Raw genomic sequence first — 20,096 nt, 5'->3', positions numbered from 1 at the left:
TTGGAAGAAAGAGGCAGGATATAAACTTTGGTTTTTAGAGCTTTCTCCCGAATAGAGCTGAGAGAGGCTGTGTTTAAAATAGTGTTCGGAAAGGGTCAGCTCCCCCCCCTCCCTTTCAAGTTGGTTGTATTTATTTATTTATTTCGCTTGCTTAATGGAGGATGAGCGAGCACCAGGGAGAGGAAACAGGACTTGCCTTTCGAGGTGGCTTCCTCTCTCTCTTGCACCTCCCTCCCCCGGCCTTCCCTTGGCAATAATTTTATTTCAGAAATAACCTCTGTATTTTTTTCCCTCTCACTCTACAACAAGGCCGCCCACCCGAGCTGCCGTCCGTCCGTAGCAGCATGGCGTAGCTTATCCAGTGATCCCTGAGCTGGCCTTCTTGTTTAATTTTGTTTTGTTGTTGTTTTTTGGTAGAGGTGAGGGGGAGGGAAAGAGAGATTTTGTTTCATAATGTTACAGCTGCCTCCCCTTCCTTAGCTCTGCTCCACACACACTTTCCTAGGTAGGGAAGGAAAGACCCCGAAGTTTAAGAGACGGGGAACCCATTGTAAGACTCTTAAAATGGCACCCCATTGGCCCTAGAGCTGATTTTTCTTTGGGGGTGTGTGCCGAGATGGGTTGTCAAGGAGGGCATTTCCGGGGTGCTTCTTTCAAGAAGAGGCTCCGTGGTGTTTTCCCCCCCCCCCCCCCCGGCTTAAGTTATTTTTCTTGTTTCATCTGGGCACCAGGGGGCTTTTTTGGGGGGTGCCCATGGGGGCGAGGTTGCCGGAAGCATGTTTTTTTTTTCTTTTCCGGAAGAGGGTGGCAGCCGGCGCTGCTTGGTTAAAAGACGTACCTGTGGCTTCTCCTGAACTTAACCCAGCTGGCAGGCCAAGTTGGGTATCACAATAAAAGTCCCTCTCCTGAAACCACGTATTTGGTCTTTCTCTTGGAATACTCTTCCAGTGCAAAATGAGATGGGGAGGGACTATTTGACCAACCCCCTCCACACACACACACTTCAAGGCGTCTTCCTTCCTCTTCCTCAATGTTGCTTTCTGTCCAGGAAGTGATGGGGTTCCCCTTGTTTCTCCACCTCCCATTGTAAAAAAGAAGCAAACAACTCTCTGATGATGCTTTATGTATGGATTTCACCACCACCACCCCCATAAAAAAAGAGAGAAATAAGCCATCAACTCACTACTTCATACTATTCTGGGAAATATTGGACATTCTTTCCTCTTCCTAAGATTACTTTTTCTCTTCTCCTTTAACCCCCACCCATCCCTACCCCAAGTTCCTCCAGGTATCCCCCTCCCCGACATTTGCTGCAGTTCCTAAATGGCAAGGCTCTCTCGAAGGTTTATAAAATTTTGAATGGAAGAGGGAGAGGATGTAAAATAACTCTCTTCCCACAATGCTGGGCATGAGCATTCACTGAAGGAGATGGTTGTATACACCGTCCATGGAACGTACTGCTGTAAGGTGAAGTAAATGCCCTATCAGCTTAGATGTCTTTTTGGGGGGGGAGGGGGGAATCACATAGGGTTGTGGGTCCTATCAGGATTTGGATAAAAAGTTCCGCCGATCAAGAGTGGGGGTGGCTATACATTCCAGAAGTCAGTGACAGACCTTAGTTCCTGAGCAAGGAAATATTTCCATTCTCTAGCAGTCTGAGTCTTGTTCTGGAATCTCGTTTTGGGTGCCCCAGAGATAGAGACAGAGACAGAGAGATGTAGATGGGTGGCTTTTTGGACTACATCTCCCTGAAAGCCCAGGCAACATGGCTCCATCAGACAGAGGCGAGTGTTACCCTCAGCCCCAAATCCCAACGATCAGAGTGTTTCAGAAGTGCGAAAGCCATGTGTGCCAAGCTGTGAGGATTTCTGAGGTAACAGGTGGGGTCCACATTAAAAGTGTCTCACTTTTAAGGCTCTTAAAAGCATTCAGCAGTTTTTCCAAGGCGTGGGTGTACAGATTTGCTAGCCTCTTACAACGGGACTATCATTCTGTGGGTGTTTTGTTTGTTCTAGTCTGGGTTTGCTTCCTGAAAAATCAAGGGTGGATGGGTGTCCGAGCATTTCCAGCCATTAGTGGTTGGTTGACTTAGAAGGCTGATAGGTGTTAACAGTCCAGCAGTGCCCAGAAGACGGCCCCCTTGGTGTGGGACCACAGGCAGTCTGGGGGTGAAGCCCTGAGAGGATGAGTCTCCCATCCCCTCACCAAGTTGTGTCTGCATTAAGAGATCTTGGCCCATTTGCTCTCCAGGTGTTGCTACAGGTGCAGGGTCTTTCCTTCCCAACTGTGGGCACGCGCTGGGACCTGGAGGCCATTTGGGATCCACCAGCTTCTCATCTTTGTTAAACATCAGTCATGATAGTGGGGAATGCATTCCAGAACACGTTTCCTTAGAAATAAGTCCCGTGAGGTTGTTTTTTATTTTAAAGGAGATTTCAGACTTGTTAAGTGTGAGCTTCTGCAGCCTCAAAATCTCATTTATAACTTGCAGGCAAATTAGCTTGTAGTTTTACTTTCACCTCTCCGTGGTGGGAGCCCACTCAGCAGCCCTTCAACAAGACTTGTGTTGATTTTAAAACTGCATCCAGATGTTCTTCCTTTTTTAAAAAAAAAGTTATTGTACAGAACTGGCTGCGGGTTTGGTTGGGCAGGATAAGGCTCAGCACAGGATCGAAACATCAGTCCGGCCAGTGGGCCTGCATGAGTTCTGGTGGTAAAGCTTTTGAATGAGGAAGAGGAAGTGGAAGACCAGCCACCAAATGTGGGAGAATCTATCCAAGTGGCCTGAAGGATGATTCAGGGTAAAAGAACTGTCTAATCTCTCTCTCTCTCTCTCTCTCTCTTTGCCTCTCTGCTTGTTATTAAGGCAGGATGGGAAACTGTTAACCCTGTTGTGCGTCTCCCTATCAACCTCAGCCAGCTCTGGTTAAGGCATATGGGAGTTGTAATCCAGAATGTCTGTGTGTAAAGGATGTAAGGTTTGTTGTGTGACTGGCCTCTGAAGGGGCCTTTAAACCTCCTTTAATGGTACCTGTGCTCCTTAGGAATGACTTTTTGTCTTGCCTGGAGAGTGAGGGTTATTCTTTCAGCTGGGGTATTCCTTCTGGCTCAGAAGAAAACATTATTTGAGGGTGGATAGAGTGAGACTGATGCTGTGGGCCCTGGTGCTGAAGATTATTTGTAGAGTTCTCTGCTTTTCCTTCCAAGACTTCAGGATTGACCGCCAGCACCCTCTCCCAGTTGGGCTGGGAAAGAAGCCGTCGGCTGACAGGACTGGGCTGAACGGACCAGGGTCTGAATCAGTCTAAAGACACCTTTCTGTGTGCACCCTCTATTTCCCTTGTTCGTATCTACTCCGAGAGCCACGTGGAAAAGAGGGGAAGAAAAAAAAGGATAGAAATCAAATAATTCCACAAACAAGAGAGGGAAATCAAACTGGTAGAGGAATCACTCCATGGTGGAGTATCTATCTTGCATGTAGAAAGGGTTGGGATCAATCCCCCACATTTCTAGATAGAAGTAGAAAAAGATGTACCTCAATTCTGTGTGGGGCTAGGAAAGAACCTGGCCCAAATCTCCATTGAGCCATTGCTACTGGTCAATGCAGGATGAGAGGGACCCTGGACTATGTATAAAGTGTCTCCTAACTGGCCAAGAGTAGAGTTCGCCCCAGCGTGTCTGTTTCTTTCCATCGCAGCAGGTTTTCTGCTTTCTCGGCTACCGGGTGCAGGACCGGGCAAGGAAGAAGACAGCAGGATGTTGCATAGCGATGCCTTAGTATTGCATCAGTATCTCTTGTGGGTTTGGCCAAGATCCTAACTGTGGTTCCCCCACCTGGGACTCTCCCAAGCTTTTCCCATTTTTTTTCAAAAACCCACATCTGGATCCAGAAGAATCATGTTGGGAGTGAGTTGGCAGGTGGGACTAAGGGAGAGGGCGTCCCGTCTGGTGCAGAGTGCATCTGGGGGATGATGCCACCATGTTCGAGCATCAGCTCCATGCTGATGCTGGAACTATCATCCACTCCGGCCCCGGTGGGGGAATCGATTTTCCAGAGACTGAAACCCTTGAACTCTTGATCAATTTCATGGAATATTGTCCAATTTTGTTTGTCTTTTAGCTGAAAACGGAGAGGTTTGGGGGTCAGTTATGGACTTTTTTTACCCAAAGAGGGACGAGAATGTTCACCTACATAATGGTTTATACCCTCCCAAACCCAGACTGGGGCGATGAGGTCTCTGCTCTGAGGCTGCTGTGGCTACTTCCTCCTCCTAGTGACTGAAGTCATGTGGCTGCTGCTATTCCATCCGGGATCATGTGATTAAATCATGATGATGTCACGGAGGTGTCTATCCAATAGATCCCCCTGCTTGATATAACCTCATTATTTTGTGATGTAGGCTGAAGCGAGTGGGAAGATTTTTTTATTTTTTTATTTTTTTTTCCCAACAGGCAGTATACAATAAACAGGAGAGAGGACAGGAAAGCATGAGGTGGTGGGTTGTGTTTTTTTCTGGCAACACTAAAAACTTTAGCCCCCAAACAGTGAGGCCATACCAATAACTTAGGATATACATAATAATTACCCTGTTTCCCCAAACATAAGACCTAACCTGAAAATAAGCCCTAGTATGATTTTTCAGAAGGTTCATCCTGTAAGCTCTACCACAAATATAAGGCCTAGTTAAGTGAAACCCTGCCCTCCACCCTTGTGCAGCAACCAGAAGATGACATGACTGTATTTGAATAAATGTAGATTGTTGTACATGAAAAAAATAAAACACCCCCTGAAAATAACCCCTACTGTGTTTTTTGGAGCAAAAATTAATATAAGTCCCTGTCTTATTTTTGGGGAAACATGGTACAGTAGTTTGAATCTGTGCTAACTGGAAGAAAGAATATGAATTCAAAGTTTGGATATATAACTGTACTAAGGTAGGAATTCTCTGTGTTTTTTCAAAAGAGTTTTGTAATAGGACATGGATAGTGGAGAGGGGTAGTTTATGGAAGGTTGTGAAGGGGATAGCTTGATTGCAAAAAACAACCACATTCAAAATCATCTTCTCATGGATGCCTTTTTCTCACTTGCTAGCCTTAACAGGTTTTTAAACTTATTTTAGTAAAGATGTCTTCTCTGATTGACTGGTTTGCCTGCTTTTTGTGGAAAGGGTTACACCTCTTTATTCCTTACTTCCAAAATATAAAGGCGGACTCTGTGTCTTGCCCTCCATAGTCACCATCCAGCAAAGCCGTTCTGTACAGGGAAGGATGATTGACAACCCTTGGCTGGATTTTATTTTCTGCTGGTGTTTTTCTGGGGGCCGCTGAAGAGGCCATGCTGAAATGTCCCAAAGTAGATTGGCTTTCTCCTCCACAAAAGCTTCAGCTTTGTTGGCTTTATTGAGTCCCTCCTCTATTATCGCTGATCAGCGAGGGGAGACAGCAGTTAAAAGAACCTGAACTGCTGCAGAGCGCTGGATCCATAGGGTCCCTTCCAGCTCTGCAATTCTAAGATGATGATGATGATGATGATTGTGGGAGTCGTGGCAAGGTTCCTGTTGGCCAGGTTTGGGCCACCTATCATAAGTTTCCCATCCCTTTGGCTTTACAGTAGGAAAAGGAGAGAGGGTGGGGGGTTTACCTTGAATTCTCCCAGCATCTTTCTCTCCGATTTTCAACACAAAACCTTAAGAGGCGGTTTTGTACAAAATGAAATCAGTTGTCCTTTGACTTGAATCTCATCCGCCACTCCGGCCAGCAGCAGCTCTAGGCAGAATAAGGCCTTTTTCCATCGCCTGATGTGACCCCAGTGGTTTCCTATCTCTCCCTCATGAGGGTTGTCACGGTCTTGAAACTCTTATCTTGAAGAAACTTAGTTGTGCCTCCCGATGGGGCAGTCCGGAAATAGATAGATAGATAGATAGATAGATAGATAGATAGATAGATACCTCACAATAAAGCAGGTGTTTTTCTTTTAGAATGAGCAGAGGACCTTTTAAATGAGGTATCACCCGGTCAGCACGCTCAGAACTGTACAGTAGGTGTGTAAGGCCGTTTGTAGGATTGGAGAATGGCAATTTCTCGGCATGCTTGAGACCTGTCAGCACTCAAATCCAGGGTGCCTTTCCACGCTTAGAGGATGCCTCATGGGTTTCGTGATTTCTTGGTCTTTATTCTTTCAACTTTAGTCTTCCTTTGCTGATCACGCTCTTGCGCCAAGAAATTCTTTTGTTGTGGTGGGCCATCAAAAATGGTCTCCAAATCATGGCAACCCTATAATCCCCGAAATGCCCTGACCTTAATAGCCCCCCTGCTCAGCTCTTGTAAACATACACCCGTGGCTTCCTTTACGGAGTCCGCCCATCTCATATTTGGGACTTCCTCTTTTCCTGCTGTCTCTCCCCCCCCCCCCCCATGGCCAAGTGCAGGTTCGAACCTTCTTCTCCAGAGTCCATCACTCTATCCACTACACAGCACTGGGAATCCTATTTTAAGAGTACTCTGTGTTAAAATCCGCATTTCCACCCCATACAGTAGAACTGAGAATACCGAGCACTGTGCCGTCCTTATTCTGAAAGCCGGTTTTTAAGTTTTTGTAGCCTCTAATATCCTTCATCTGAAGGAAGAGGCCTAAAATAAGCTAGCCGACTCCTGATTTTTCTAGCATTGCTGCAGTCCCAAATCTCATCTTTGTTAAAATGCTCTTCTACACTTTTTCATTTAGGGTCTTTAATGGCATGTCTTGGACAATCGATAAATTCGGAGGCTCTGATGTCTCCAGTGGATAAGTCCACCTTCAAATCCGGAGGGCTCAAATCTTAGGTCTCCATGTCCTGGATAGAGGAGTGAACCTTCTCAGCTCCAATGGAACCATAATACTAGATCGGTTGGTCTCTTGAAAAATCCTCCCTGCCAGAATTGGGGTGGATTGGCCAGCCAGCAGGAAACCCATTATCCCTCCCTCTGTTCCTACCATCAAGCCCTTTGTGGCTAAATTAAGAACTTCACTTTCTGGTTAATGACACCTTTTAGCATTCCCCCTTCCTCCCCCTTGCCTCCTTTGGTTTTTAAGACTTATTCTCCCCCCCCCCCCCCAATTCCTTTCTTTTTAAAGGGCAAATTAAATTGGACATATATGTTTCAGGCTGGAACTACAGTGAGCTCAGTGAATTTTCCCCTATAGTCTTGGTGCCTATGTATATAAGTGCACACCTGTACTTTATATATATATCTTAAAAAAATAGTGGCCATGTGGCATAAGGTCCCCAAGGCGGTTGCTAAGCAACCGGAGGAGTTATTTGGTGACTTCCTCTTGAGAAATTTAGAAGTCAGGAAGGCGGCAATCATGGCTGCCCAAGCAGAACTGGGTTGGTATCCTTTGGGTGTGTTATTTTTTTTTCTGCCTTTCAGAAGGAAAAATGACCACAGATCTTGTGGATCATCCTGTAAAAGAAGCTTGTTGCCCTCCTGAAATGCTGGCCACCAAGAGTATGGGGTAGGGGGGAAGTGGAAGTGGAAGGATTAAGTCCTGTTTTATATATACAGCAGATCTTGTGGCAGGGAGTTCCAAAGTTTACACATCTCTTGCATGAGGGGGGCGACTTAGCCTTTGTTCGCTGAAAGTCTCTTTTTGTCTGCCGGTGCCCCCTCGCGAATTGTTTTAATGCTCTCATCTTTAAGAGACAAGGAAGGGGAAACGTTCTTTGTCTTTTCCAAACCTTGTGTGATTTTACGAACCGGTTTCCTAGTTTCTCAAGCTTGATTTCGCTCCCAAGTCGGGGCTCACCTTTGAAGCCCTGAATGGCTTAAGGTCCGAGCTGTCACCTGTTCCTGCCAGATGACTAAAATGCTCCAGGAAGGGTCTCCTTCTTTCCCGTAAGAGAGCGATGGGCAAGAAGACCTTTCTCAAACCTCCTTTCATGGCAGGCCGTTCCAAGAGAGATCAACGCAACGTCCTCATTACAGGCGGATCTTCACCACCAGCTGGGCTGGCCGGGATTTCTGGGAGTCGCAGTCCGAGAACATCTGGGGAACCTTCCTTTCCCCTCAGACATTCAGTGTGTGGTTTTCTATTTCCTTTTCTTTTAAACATTATTGCAACTTTTTAAAAAATCTTAATGCAGACTTGATACTGTGTCACAGATACGCTGTTCTCAGGTAAACAGAAAAAAAGGTTGCAGTTTTATTAATTGTGTTTACCTTTGTAAACTGCAGTTCCTCATTGAGTAGCTGAGAAGCATTTTGAAAAAGATAAATCAACCAACCTCTGTAAAGTATCTTTTCACATTACTACTGGACTGACTTCCTCTTTTGCTAAGAGAACATAGTTTAAGCTGGATAGCTCAGTGATTTAGGTTCTGGCTGTGGAGCCAGAAGTTGGGAGTTCAAATCCTTCCACCGGGCCTCCTTGACGGGCTAGACTGGATGATCAAGAGGGTCCCTTCCAGCTCTGCCATTTTGATGACAGTGATTAAGTTTCAACCCCCTGGTCAGTTGGGCTTCCTTTGACAAGTGCACCTTTTCTAGTTCTTTAACTTCTTTTTTTTCTTCTTCTTTGTGTCAACCCCCAACTGTACACATTTACAGAAATTACAGCTACCCCGTGCACAACTTATTACCTGTACTGTATACTGCTTTTATGGTGCCTGCCTGTTGCCCAGAGAGAGATGGCCCCCAAGCCTGGGGGCCCAGATGTTTTTGGCACTTCAGCCAGCACAACCTGCAGTCCAGACATCAGAGAGCGGTAGATTTAAAGGCCCAAGTTTGAGAATTCCTCCCATGGATTTCCTGATCCTAAAAGCTATCCCATTCAACATCCCACCCCCCAACTTCATTGTGTTGTTCTGCTTCTTCCTGGTGCTTCTCCTTCCTTTGAATTGAGCATCAGGATACGGTCATACCTTTTATCAGGCCACCATAACTGTCATTAAAAAAAAAAGCGAAACCCGTTCATCGGACTGGAGGTAAAATCCTTGCTTTCTGAATGGAATTTTAGGAATCCAGAAAAAAAAGATATCTTACCCCCAGCCCTGATTTTGAATTTTGCTGATAGACTACATAGCTGTGTTTCCTTCTGGTTGGGTGGGGGCATCTCTAGATGCATCCCTTGAAATAGTTCCAGCTCCAGATGAATGTATGTGTGTGCTTTAATAACATGCGTTGATTAGCAATCCTCTTTTCCTATCCAGATGGATTTTATTTATTTCTTTTCTTTCTCAGACTCAAGCGACTTCTCCCTGTGCTCTCTGTTTATAGGGCATGCATGGTGGGGGAAAAGTGGTTCTGATGTTTGAAATGAACATATTTGGTGTGTCTGTGTGTGTGCATGTTTTGCGGGTCCTCCGGGTGATGCCAATGGCCTTTTTAATTTTTCCTTGCCCCAGTTTGAGGTGAGGCGCCTTCTGTTCACCCAGAAGACCTGAAGGCTTGGGTGTGGCTTCTCTTTCTATATTAAGTTTTTGGGCGGAAGCCAGCCACGTTAACTGCTGTGGTGACCATTTTAAAGCCTTGATCTTGTGCTGTCCACAAAGGCCTGGAAATCGGGGGTTTTTTAAAAAAAGCTCTTGTTTTCTGTGGAAATCTAGGATTCTGGCGTGGTTTGGATTCCCCTTTGCTGTCAAAGCTAGGAAGTGATGTCTTTGCCGGTGACGTGGAGTGGCAGCATAAGATGAGTAAAAAGACTCAGAATAGCCTTTTTCTTGCAGACCGTGTGGGTCTGGGCCATGGAGTTCATTTTTAACCATTCCTGTGCCCGCTACCCCGGAGGAGCCTGGGGCATAAAAACCGGGCCCCATTCCTAACAAAGTTGCTCACCCCTTTATCTTAAGCCATCTGGGTCTAAAGCCCAGACGGGTCTTGTGGTTAGAATGGCCTTGACCATAGCAGAACAACAAATCCCATCTGTCATGGCCAGCAGAGTTGATGGGGTTTGTAGTGAAACCATACAAGGAGAGGGTTAGGTTCCAGAATATATGTTATCCTGCTCTCGGCCTCTCCAAACCGATGGGAGCCTTTGGTTTTCTCTCTCTTGGCATAGGCGGCCTAGATGGGTCAGCGGTCTTGATTTTAGGGTCAGGCATGGAGTTCCACAGGCTCATACCCAATTGATATTATTTGCGAGAAGTCTTTGTAGAATCCCTGAGGCTTTGTCCATATTTCTGATCCCCCCCCCTTATTTGTGGGGTTCCCCAGAGGCTGTATTGAAAAAGTTTAGTGAGAAGGTGCTAGAGCGGGTGTGCTCCGTTGGCCTAGCCTTCGAGGAGCTAACGTTGCTTCCTCATCAACGGTGCGGCACCAGAGTAAGGACTTCATGGATGATGCCTCCCGTATCAATGGCGGTAGGGGCCTTGTTGGGTTTTGTACTTTTGGGCGGCCTGTTTTCCTCTGCGAATTTTTCCGGCCCTCTTCCGAAAAGGTAACCAGGGGAGGGACCGTAGCTACATCTAGTGGCAGGGACTTCCGCCGCTCAACCGTGGGCAGCCTTCGGAAGCCCTTCTTGTTACACCTCCCGAATCTTTTGAATCTTTCCCCCCATGGCATTCTGAAAATTATCCTTTTTCTTCTTACAGTGTCCTGATTTCTTACAGTTTCACCCTGCCCCTCTGCTTTTACCCACTTCCCCCCCAAACGTGAGTTACTTCCAGCCCCTTGACCCGTTTCTCCACCTCGTCCGTTACTCTTAACATTATCCTCTGGGGAGAATCGCTGCCAGGCTTAATTCAGCGCTGCCTGCCCACCCATTTCCCTGTCCCTGTCGTGGTAGAGATCTCCCCTCATCCACTGGCCGCCTGCCGCGTGTCCCATTTCCAAACCCTCTTTTTGTTTTGTTTTGTTTTTTTGCACCAGAATCTGCTTTCTTTCGTGCCTTGGCAGGCACTTCTCCAGCGCGTAAAGCGGTCCAGCATAGAAGTGTTGGTGGAGGCACAGAGGTTGGGGGGGGGGGGGGGGAGAGACTTATCTTCCTTGCAAAACCCTGCGTCTTTGAACACAATCCTCTCTCTCTCTCTCTCTCTCTCTTTTCTCGTCCTAAGGTCATTCCACCAACTGCTCCGGAAGCGTAAACCAGCTTAGAGGGGCAAAAGCCTTCCTTCTTTTATTGGCTCACTTAGAGGAGGAAGCTCTGTCTCTGTCTCTCTCTCTCTCTCTCATTCTCCCTCCCTGAGTTTTCTTTCCTTTTTTTTTTCTTTTTTTTTTTTCTTTTATTTTCTGGAACGCCCACTGGGGGAAAAAAAAACCTGCTTCCAGTCTCCGATGTGACACTTGAAGGCATAGGTAACCCATCGTGAGGCTCCTTCTTCCTCTTCCTCCTTCTTTCCCCCCACCCCTCTCACCCCCCCAGAGCTGTCTTTCCCCCATCCCATGCCATCCCATTCCATCTAAAAGGAGCCCACAACTGGAATCCTCTTCCCCCCCTCCCACCTCCGATCTTCCCAAGGGAGGTAGCAACGCTGAGCGCTCTTTACGTGAGAAGTTGGCGCTCTCTCTCTCTCTCTCTCTCTCTCTCTCTCTCTCTCTCTCTCTCTGAGTTCACCCAGGCTTCTGTGCCGGGAAGAGGAGGGGACATGACAAAAGTGGGGCAGGGCCTGGCTCGGCTTGTAATTTCCTTTTTCGTAAGCCGCAGCATGGGAGCAAAGAGGAGGAAGGAACCCCAGAGTTGAAAAGGCTGGACTTGTGTGTGTGTGTGTTTTTTTTTCTTTTATTATTTTTTTGCAAAGACGCCACTTTTTTGTCGCCTTCGAATCCTTGGCGGTCTTGGGAATGGCTTTTCTTTTTCCTTAATTAAAAAGAAACCCACCCACCCCCAAACAACAGCCAAGAACAGAGTGGCTGAAGATTTTTGTCTCTCCCCCCACCCCCACCCCCGTGTACCTTTCCAAAATGGTGACTTTGTTTTCATATGCTTGTACTTTTAGGGGCTCAGTGGTTCGTTGGGGGCAAGGTAGAGTTTTAATGTTTTTTTAAGTCCTTTACAGAGCGTGGCAGAGGCTCTGGTGGGGGAACCGCTGACTAAGACAAGCAGGGTAAAGCATATTTAATAAAACAATCCAGGACCTGCCTTCTTGCTGTTACTGTTAGTTAACAGGAACACTTGCCACAAGTTGGCTTGCTTTGCAAAATTCTGTTTGGTTTGGTTTCTCCTTATCACCGCGTGGAGGGGAGGGGAAAGAACCTGGACTTGAGGGGGTGGTGTTCTCCCTCCCACCTTTAAAAAAAAACTTTCTCCACCACAAGCTTGTAGGATTTTGGTATTCGTTTCTATCTACGATTTTTCAGACTTATCCGTGGACCGTGACAATCCAGGAACCTCCTTTCCCTCCCAGCCCCCCCTTGTAAAAATGAAACTGGAGGTTTGCAGAATGTTGGATGCCTCTGTACAAAATGTGTATATTGCAGGCTTGATTGTGGGAGATCAGCCCTTGGTGTGGTTTTAATTAGCAATGATCCCATTGTTACGAATGGATCGTGCCTTCTGGATCTCTCTCTCTCTCTCTCTGTTACACTTAGAGTAATTAATTTTCTTGTTACTGACTCCCTGGGTTGTCTGATCAGACTCTGGAGTTTCAGGAAAGAAAGGGCTTCTCCCCTCCTTTCTTAATCTGAAATCCTTAAGATGTTGATGATGATACCAATACCATGAAATTTCACACACTGCTATAAGCAATTGCTGATCTCAGAAATAACACCATCAGTGCTACAAAAAACAGCAGTATTAGGAGCAGCATACATACTGCACTGATATTTAACAGATACTTTGGTGTTAGGTTAAAACTTGTATCTGTTATTTTACACACACACACACACACACACACACACACACACACACACACACACACACACACACACACACACACACACACACACACACACACACACGTGAACTTGCTTGGTTGCTTGCTTACTGACTTATATACTGGCAAGGGGGAGAGAGACGCATGCAAAGCATCATGAGCCTGTGGAACCCTGTGCCACAAGATGTGTGGAAAGGCACCAGTCCTTGGAAGGGGAATGATATTCTCTTAATTGACAGGCTCAGCTAGGAAAGGATGCTGTTGTAGCTTTTTGTTTGCTGATCAAGCGTTTCTCACCACTGGGTTTGAATCTCTGCCTCCTAGATATCTTACTCCTTGGATCCACCACCCTTGCCGAGGTGACGGAGAAGGCGCGTCTTCAGAACCCATGAACGTCTGGGACAGGTAGGCACCCTCTCCAGTCAGCTTGTTTTATTTTTAGCAAGCCCACGCAGGAGCGTATATAACCAGTATACCCACTGAACAAAGATTTTTGTGGGTTTTTTTTTTGTCCCCCCTATCTGGAGGTTGCTCAGAAACACTTGACCGGCCACTCAGGAAGTCAAGATGCTCACTTAGAGGAACCTCAGATTATAATTTTGTTTTATTTAATTTCTGTTTCATCCTTCAATTAAATAAATAAATAAATAAATAAATAAATAAATAAATAAATAAATAAATTCCCCGGGCAGGCGATAATTGTATTCGAAATGAACAGCGCAGTAGTATTAAAATTGAATTCTAAGGCCTAAATCTCATGGGGCCCTCAGCGTCACTTTGAGATTTGCCCAGGAAGCCAATGTTGAGTGACTTTGAACCCCACTGGAACAGATTTTGGGGTACACAGGAGGCTGTAGACCAGAAGAGGAGGCCCACCCCCCCACCCCCCGTCGTCTTCTCTACACTGGCATCTGCTCTTACATGAATGGAAGGCTAGCAGTGAGTCGAACCCTAAAGGCTGAATCTGGTCACAGGATCATGGGGTTGGAAGGGGTCTTCTTCTTAACGCCATCCAGTCCAACCCCCTTCTCAAGGCAGGAAACCGAAGTCAAAGCAGATCAGATAGAGGGTGGACCAGATCCCTCTTGAATGCCTCCAGCTGAGGAACACTCGAAAGCCCCATTGACCCAGTGGGGTTTACACAAGTGTAGATTTAACACGTCCCGTCGGATCGCCCTCTTCATAGACCCAGATAACAACAGACTGAGCTCTCCTATTACAAAAAAAAGGTGAAAAGAAATAACAGTATCGAAGTAGTGACAACGCTGACCCTGGGCATACCTTTCAGGGAAGGTCGTTCGCAAGGTTCAACAGGTAGAGCTCTGGCCTCTTCTGTGTCACTACCTGGCATGGGTCGGTCTGTCCCAAAGAGGCCTCTCCCCGTAGTCCTTTGTTTTTCGCTGAAATAATCCGAAATGGTCTGGAGACAGAAGACTGTCTGCCCCTACCAACCCCACTTGGTCGCTTTGCTCCTCCTTCCGCTTAAGTTACCTTTTGTGAGTCTGGGTGTTTTGGGGGGGGGGGCGAGGATCGAGGGGAGGGCCCTTTCTCCCTGCTTTCGTTACAAAACCAGGAGTCCTGGAGTTTTCCAGGCACCGGAAGGGATACAGTTCTCTTTAGATCGACCATGAACCTTTAAAAAAGAAAATTCCCATCACCCTTTCTTGGTATGTCTTGAGTGCGAAATGAGGGGTTTCAGCAGCAAGCCAAGCTCAGTCTGCCCATGCATGATGGTTGGTTGAGGGGGGGGGAGAGGGGGTGGTTTGGTGTTGGCTGAAAAGGTGGCCTCCAGAGATCTCCTCCTCCATGCCCTTTCCGTCCCAAGACAGATCTGCCACCGTTGGTGGGTCGCCTTTCATCGGCCGAAGCTCCCTCGCAGGAGCGTTGTGAGAATAAAACGGATTTGGCCCAAGGGAAGGTAGGAACCTCAGCCAGCCGCTCCTTGGCTAGAAGGCTGTGCGATGCAAGTTGTAATCTAACCCGTCCAATACAGCGATTTGTCTGGTGTAGTCTTCGGCTGTCAACCCTAGGTGTGCCCAAGGATCCGAAGACTAGGAAGGGCACTCTGTGCATGCTCAGAAGCAGTTCCTTTAGCCAGGTCTGGGTAATAAATTCAGCCAGGTGTTGGGACCTTCCAGAGGTACAGATTCAGATTTTATTTTTTCCCCCAAGCAGGTTTCCAGGATCTGAAAATTTTCCAGGTGTGTGTGTGTGTTTGTTGCACCCGGGAAAATGACACCTCCCATGTTCTCCAGCCCGCGTGGGCCGAGTGGTGCCAGGGAACAGAACGAACAGCGTCCTGCTGCAGGAACGAAGAAGCAGGGGCTGGATTTAGGACCCCTTTTGGTTTTCTCTGAAGGGGGACCGGAATGCCCAATCTCCTCCTGTCGGGGGGGGGAGGCTTTCTACTCTAGTGTAAGAGAACAGTTTTGCAAGGGAGGGGGCAAAACCTTGTAAACTACACACACACACACACACACACCATTTAGGAGGCTGTCCCCAGTGAGTCTAGGATGCGTTTTGTGGCACATTCCAGCACATGCTATCTGTTAGCTTAAAAAAATTAAAAGACTGATTTTTCTAGCATTAAATACTTTGGAGAAGGAAGGTTCATTTGACCCTCTCTGAAATTAACATGTATTTAAAATGCCCCCCCTCTTGTTTCTACCTTTTTCACGCTGCATGCCTTCTTAGCTTTATATCTACTTTTATTTTATTTTTTAATTGCATTCGTTTAAAACATTTGAAATGCATCTCCGGTCTTCCATCATCCTCATCACCTTTTTTTTCTTTTGTCCAAACAGGGAATAAGTTTCTTAAAAATTGATCCTCTCTCCCCGCACAAAACACACAGACTCTCACTTCAATAAAGAAAAACCCAATAAAGTTCAGATTTTCTCTTCTCTTGCTGTCTCCCTCCCCCCCCCCCCGCCCCAGGGCTGTGACTGACAGCGAGGGGGAGTGTGGCACGTAAAGGGTTAAGGTCTGCCATTTTGTTATGTAACACCCTTAATGGACATATCAGGGAATGGCACGAAGATGGCAGGATTTAACCCTTTGTGAGCTGCAGTCCAGGGCCTCACAGCCCGGTTTATCAAGGATTTCCCCCCTCCTTTTTAAATCTTTGCATTTTCCTACTAATCTTCAAAATGCAATTTTATGCACTTTGGGAGAGGGTCACCCTAAACCCTTCCAATCTCCATCCTGATTTCTTCGCCATCATCCCCACCCACCAACATATTTTTTTTTATTTTTATGTTGTTGTTATTGCTCAGCTTATTAATACTTCCTTAGACACACACACATGTTTTAACAACCTCCCCCCCCAATTTAAATGCTGCTTTGTCACTTTTAAATGGAATACTTCTAGTTAAGCTTGTATTTCAGAGCCATCTCCTATTTTAAAAAAAGGGGAAGGAAATAATCATCATTGCCTTCTTAGAACTGGCAGAGCTGGAAAGGGGCCCTGTGGATCATCCAGTCCTGCCCGTGTTAGGGAGGCCCAAGCAGGAATTGAACTCCCAACGTCTGGCTCCACAGCCAGAGACCTCAGCCCCTGAGCTATCTACCTGCAGAATGGCTGAGCCGGAAGGGACCTCTAAAGATCATCCAGTCCAACCCTGGTCAAGGAGGCCCAGCAGGGGATTCAAACTCCCAACCTCTGACTCCGCAGCCAGAGACATGAACCCTTGAGCATTCCAGCCAGTATTGGAGCCAGCGCCCTGGGGCCAGGCAGATATGGCCAGACTACCTCTCCCATGAGCCCCAGGCCGTGTGTAGCCAGTGATGATAGATGATGGGAGTTGTAGTGAAAATCCTGTGAGTTTCACACGGCCCATTTTACCAAGAAAGATTCCCTTCCTGGGGTAACCGCCGTAACACCTGAGGCCATGGTGACATTGCTCTAGAAATATTTGATTGTCATCGTATTTCTTTTTAATTCCGTGCCTTAAGCTGGAATTCCTCTGACTTTTTCTTCTTCTTCTTCTTCTTCCTATAATTTCCCTACAGTGGTGAAACCAAGCGTTAATTGTGCCCCCCACAAGAGCCTCCTTCCTTCCTCCTTGCCTGTTTTTCAAGCAGGAAGTGGTTCAGTCAAAATGTAGTAGGCTTCTATCACAGACACCCATGTTGGAAAAGATACAGCCTGAATTATACCAGGTTTGTCTTATTTCCTTTAGATGATGACGGGCGGGGTCACTTCGTTTCCGGAGAGGGAAAAGGGAGGCGGGTGTTTGAATATTGTTCCACATCTTTTTTGACTCCCCCTCTATATATATATATAATATAAAATACTTGAAAGGCAATGGTGTTTTAAAAAAAGTGAGGTTGATCGCCTGTGGCGAGTTGAGAATTGCACCCAGGTAACTAGCCGGATATGGTTTAATGAACTTTATTTATTTATTTTATTTATTTATTTAACTTATATGCCGCCCACACTACCCGAAGGTCTCTTGCAGGAAGAGCGCTGCTTTCTCGAGGCAGCCCTGTCTATTATATTAATAATTGCTTTCCAGGATTGAATTTGGGTTTCCAAAGTATTGATTATTTATTTCACTTGTTCAGAATACTTGTAATCTCTCCTCCTTAAAAAAAAGGACCTGACACACTTCTTGCATGCGTTAAGAATGCTAGAGCCAATGTCTGTCCATCACTTATTCCCTCCCCCCCCCCCCCCGGGAATATGCAAACATTTCAGAGATGTGTTGACTTAGAAACATGAAGGGCAATAAATAAATAAATATCATAATTCTCATTTGGAATGTGGGAGAGGACAGACTGTTAATTACTCCTGTCTCTTTTGTTTTTCTCATGAGAAGGGTTTGAAAGAGCAAGCATGAGATTTATTTATTTTTTTCAGAAGGAATCATTTTAAAAAAGAGAGAGAGAGAAAGAGAGAAACCAATGGTGAAGAAAAGATTCCAGAGAGCGAGCAGTCTTAGTTCTGTTCTAGCGGTAACAAAAAGCAAAGGGTAGTTACATGATGGTTAGAAATGAAGCCTGGGGAACCCTTCCTGTCGTTCCCTCAAATCAACAAAGCAGCATTCTAGTCCTCAGCGTGCTTTCTTGGAAGAGGCACTGTGCTTACAGGAAAGTTCCACTCTTTTTAGGAAGTGGTTTCCCAACTCCTGTTTTCTTGAACGGACCAAGCCTTGTCCCAGTTCGGGGTGGGCACCGTTTTAAGAGGATGATGAAAAAAACACTTTAAACCGCTTCAAATTCGTGCACCCGGCTGGAAACCTGGAAGGCCCATCAGAGAAGCATCTCTCTCCCTGCGTCCCTTCCTGGTGCCGCTTCCTCTATAGGGGCTGTTGGTTTTGGAGGGGGGGATTGTTTTGGAAAAGCCGTTTCACCCTCTTCCCTCCGAAACACCCTAGACATATAGGGCAGCTCCATTAGGCAGGCGGCCCAAGTTTTCTCTGGGGGGTGTCAACTTTTCCAGTGCCGAGATCATGTGGATCATCCCAACCATTTATGCATTAAAAATGCATTGTAAACGCAGCCATGTTTCAGATCCTCCCCTCCTCATGCTGATCTATAGAGGAAGTTAAATTTTATTTACTTACTCTTCCGCCTGCGCCCCCCCTCCCTTTATTTTTTTACCCTCCCTTCTCATGACCTATTTTCTCAGGCTTATCCTGTTTGGCCTCTTTTCTCTCTGGTTCTCACCAGGAAAATATATATATATATATTTGGCCCCTTCTGCCAGTTTTCTGAGCAGCTTGCAGGGATCTGGAGGGGGGGGGGGGCTTTGTTGGTGGGGTGGGATTCTGACGCCTGCTGTCCTTTTAAAGGAGCAGAGAGGGCCAGGTGTTCAGAGGACCCGCTCTGTGCTGGAACGCCAGCTGGAGTCTCTCCCCCCCCCCAGATGCCGAAGCATCATCGGCCATAATGTCATGGTGTGGCCAGGCGCGGTGTGTGTGTGTGTGTGTGTGTGTGTGCGTGCGTGCGTGCGCGCGCACGCACGAGTCCCTCCGCGAGGGTTAACAACGCTTAGCTTGTTGTCTGGAACCAGTTCAGACCGGTTTTCTGGAAAGGGCTTTGTCTCTCCCACTGAATCCTGGGAAAAGGGGTCATGTGTAGATCCAGTGATGTCATGGGATCACAAACTGACTCAGCTCTTTTCTCTTTACACACACACACACACACACACACACTCCCCTTCCTTCCTTACACACACACTCAGATATATGTGCATGTGTGTGTTGCAGGTACAACAGGCAAATTGCTGGGCCCCCGAGCAGTCCCTCATCCCAGAAGACCCCCAACTTTTATTCCAAAACAGAGAGAGAGAGAAAAAAGCCAGCCTCACCGACTTCCATGTGACTCCCCAGAGCTGTTAAGGCACTTCCTGTGCATTAAAAAAAAAAAAAACAAAGAGAGAGAAGGGGTCGAGCAGTGGTGCTTCTCCTGCCCTGTCTGGTCTCCCTTTCCTCCTTTCAGGCGCCTGGGTCCCTTCTCGCGAGCCCAACCAGCCTCCTTGGGAGCTTTATCTTCTTTGCCAAGAGTTTAAAGAGGAAAGGTGCTCTGCCTGCCTCAAAACCTTCAGCCAGAAGGCCTAACTCTGCCTTCTCGTCATTAGGACATTTCGAAAGGAACTTTTAAAAACTCCCAGGCGCGGCGAAGGAGGTGTCTCGATTTTCTCCAGGGTGGTTCTAAGAAAAAGCAAGCTCACCTGGGGGGGGGGAAGTACTCATGGGCCTAGAGCAGTTCCACAGAGGCTACAAACTCCATTTTTTAAGAGTTTTAGTAATGCGAGTTATCTTAAATGCCCCCCCCCCGTGTTTTTAGCTTTTTACTGGGGGAGGCCTTTGCCTTTGGATGTTCAGGTTGCTTCTTGAGACAGTGGCATATTGCTTGATCCCAACTTTTTTTAGGAAGTTGGCGCAGGCTTTTGAGAAAAAAAAAATACAGTCCTGTGATTTGGGGTACCTGGATAACTTAATCGCCCGTATGCCTCTTCCTCCCCCCTTCTTGTGTGACTTTTCTCAGAGCACCATAATGACGGAGGAAGCGTGCAGGACGCGAAGTCAGAAGCGGGCGCTCGAGCGGGAGGTGATCCAGAACGACGTGGATTGTAAAAAGATGAAGATGGATAAAGGACTGCTGGGGGGCTCTGAGACCAACGCCGAGGGCGGAGGGGACCTTAAGATAAAGACTGACTCAGGACCGGGGAGAGTCCCAGAATTATTAAAAAGCGGGGAGATGAAAGCAACTATCAAAGTGGAAGTGCAGACAGGAGACAAGCCGGTCGATATGAGCACCTCAAAAAGGTAAGTGCCCCCCGTCCCCCAAAAAATAAGTAGC

At 46.8% G+C, this 20,096-nt stretch overlaps 1 protein-coding gene across 16 annotated transcripts in view; it reads left to right on the top strand.

The window, feature by feature from the left end:
• The window catches only part of GATAD2A (GATA zinc finger domain containing 2A), a 53,256-nt gene that overhangs the window by 19,623 nt on the left and 13,537 nt on the right, over nucleotides 1-20,096 (top strand). For 4 of the 16 annotated variants that reach the window (XM_078378837.1, XM_078378838.1, XM_072978087.2 and 1 more), the window contains exons 2-4: nucleotides 13,113-13,193; nucleotides 16,800-16,949; nucleotides 19,782-20,062. In XM_078378837.1, coding sequence (XP_078234963.1) covers nucleotides 16,917-16,949; nucleotides 19,782-20,062 — 314 coding nt within the window. In that variant the 5' untranslated portion in view covers nucleotides 13,113-13,193; nucleotides 16,800-16,916. Of the gene's footprint in view, nucleotides 1-11,050; nucleotides 11,272-11,653; nucleotides 11,679-13,112; nucleotides 13,194-16,799; nucleotides 16,950-18,772; nucleotides 19,001-19,781; nucleotides 20,063-20,096 lie in introns of those variants that run through there. The other 12 variants (XM_072978088.2, XM_072978089.2, XM_072978093.2 and 9 more) reach the window with 9 other exon arrangements.

Source organism: Pogona vitticeps, chromosome 7 (genome assembly GCF_051106095.1).
Source record: "Pogona vitticeps strain Pit_001003342236 chromosome 7, PviZW2.1, whole genome shotgun sequence".
In the NCBI taxonomy this organism is placed as follows: domain Eukaryota; kingdom Metazoa; phylum Chordata; class Lepidosauria; order Squamata; family Agamidae; genus Pogona; species Pogona vitticeps.
The sequence above is the reverse complement of the archived record's forward strand: the minus strand, read 5'-3'. Positions and strand labels throughout refer to the sequence as shown.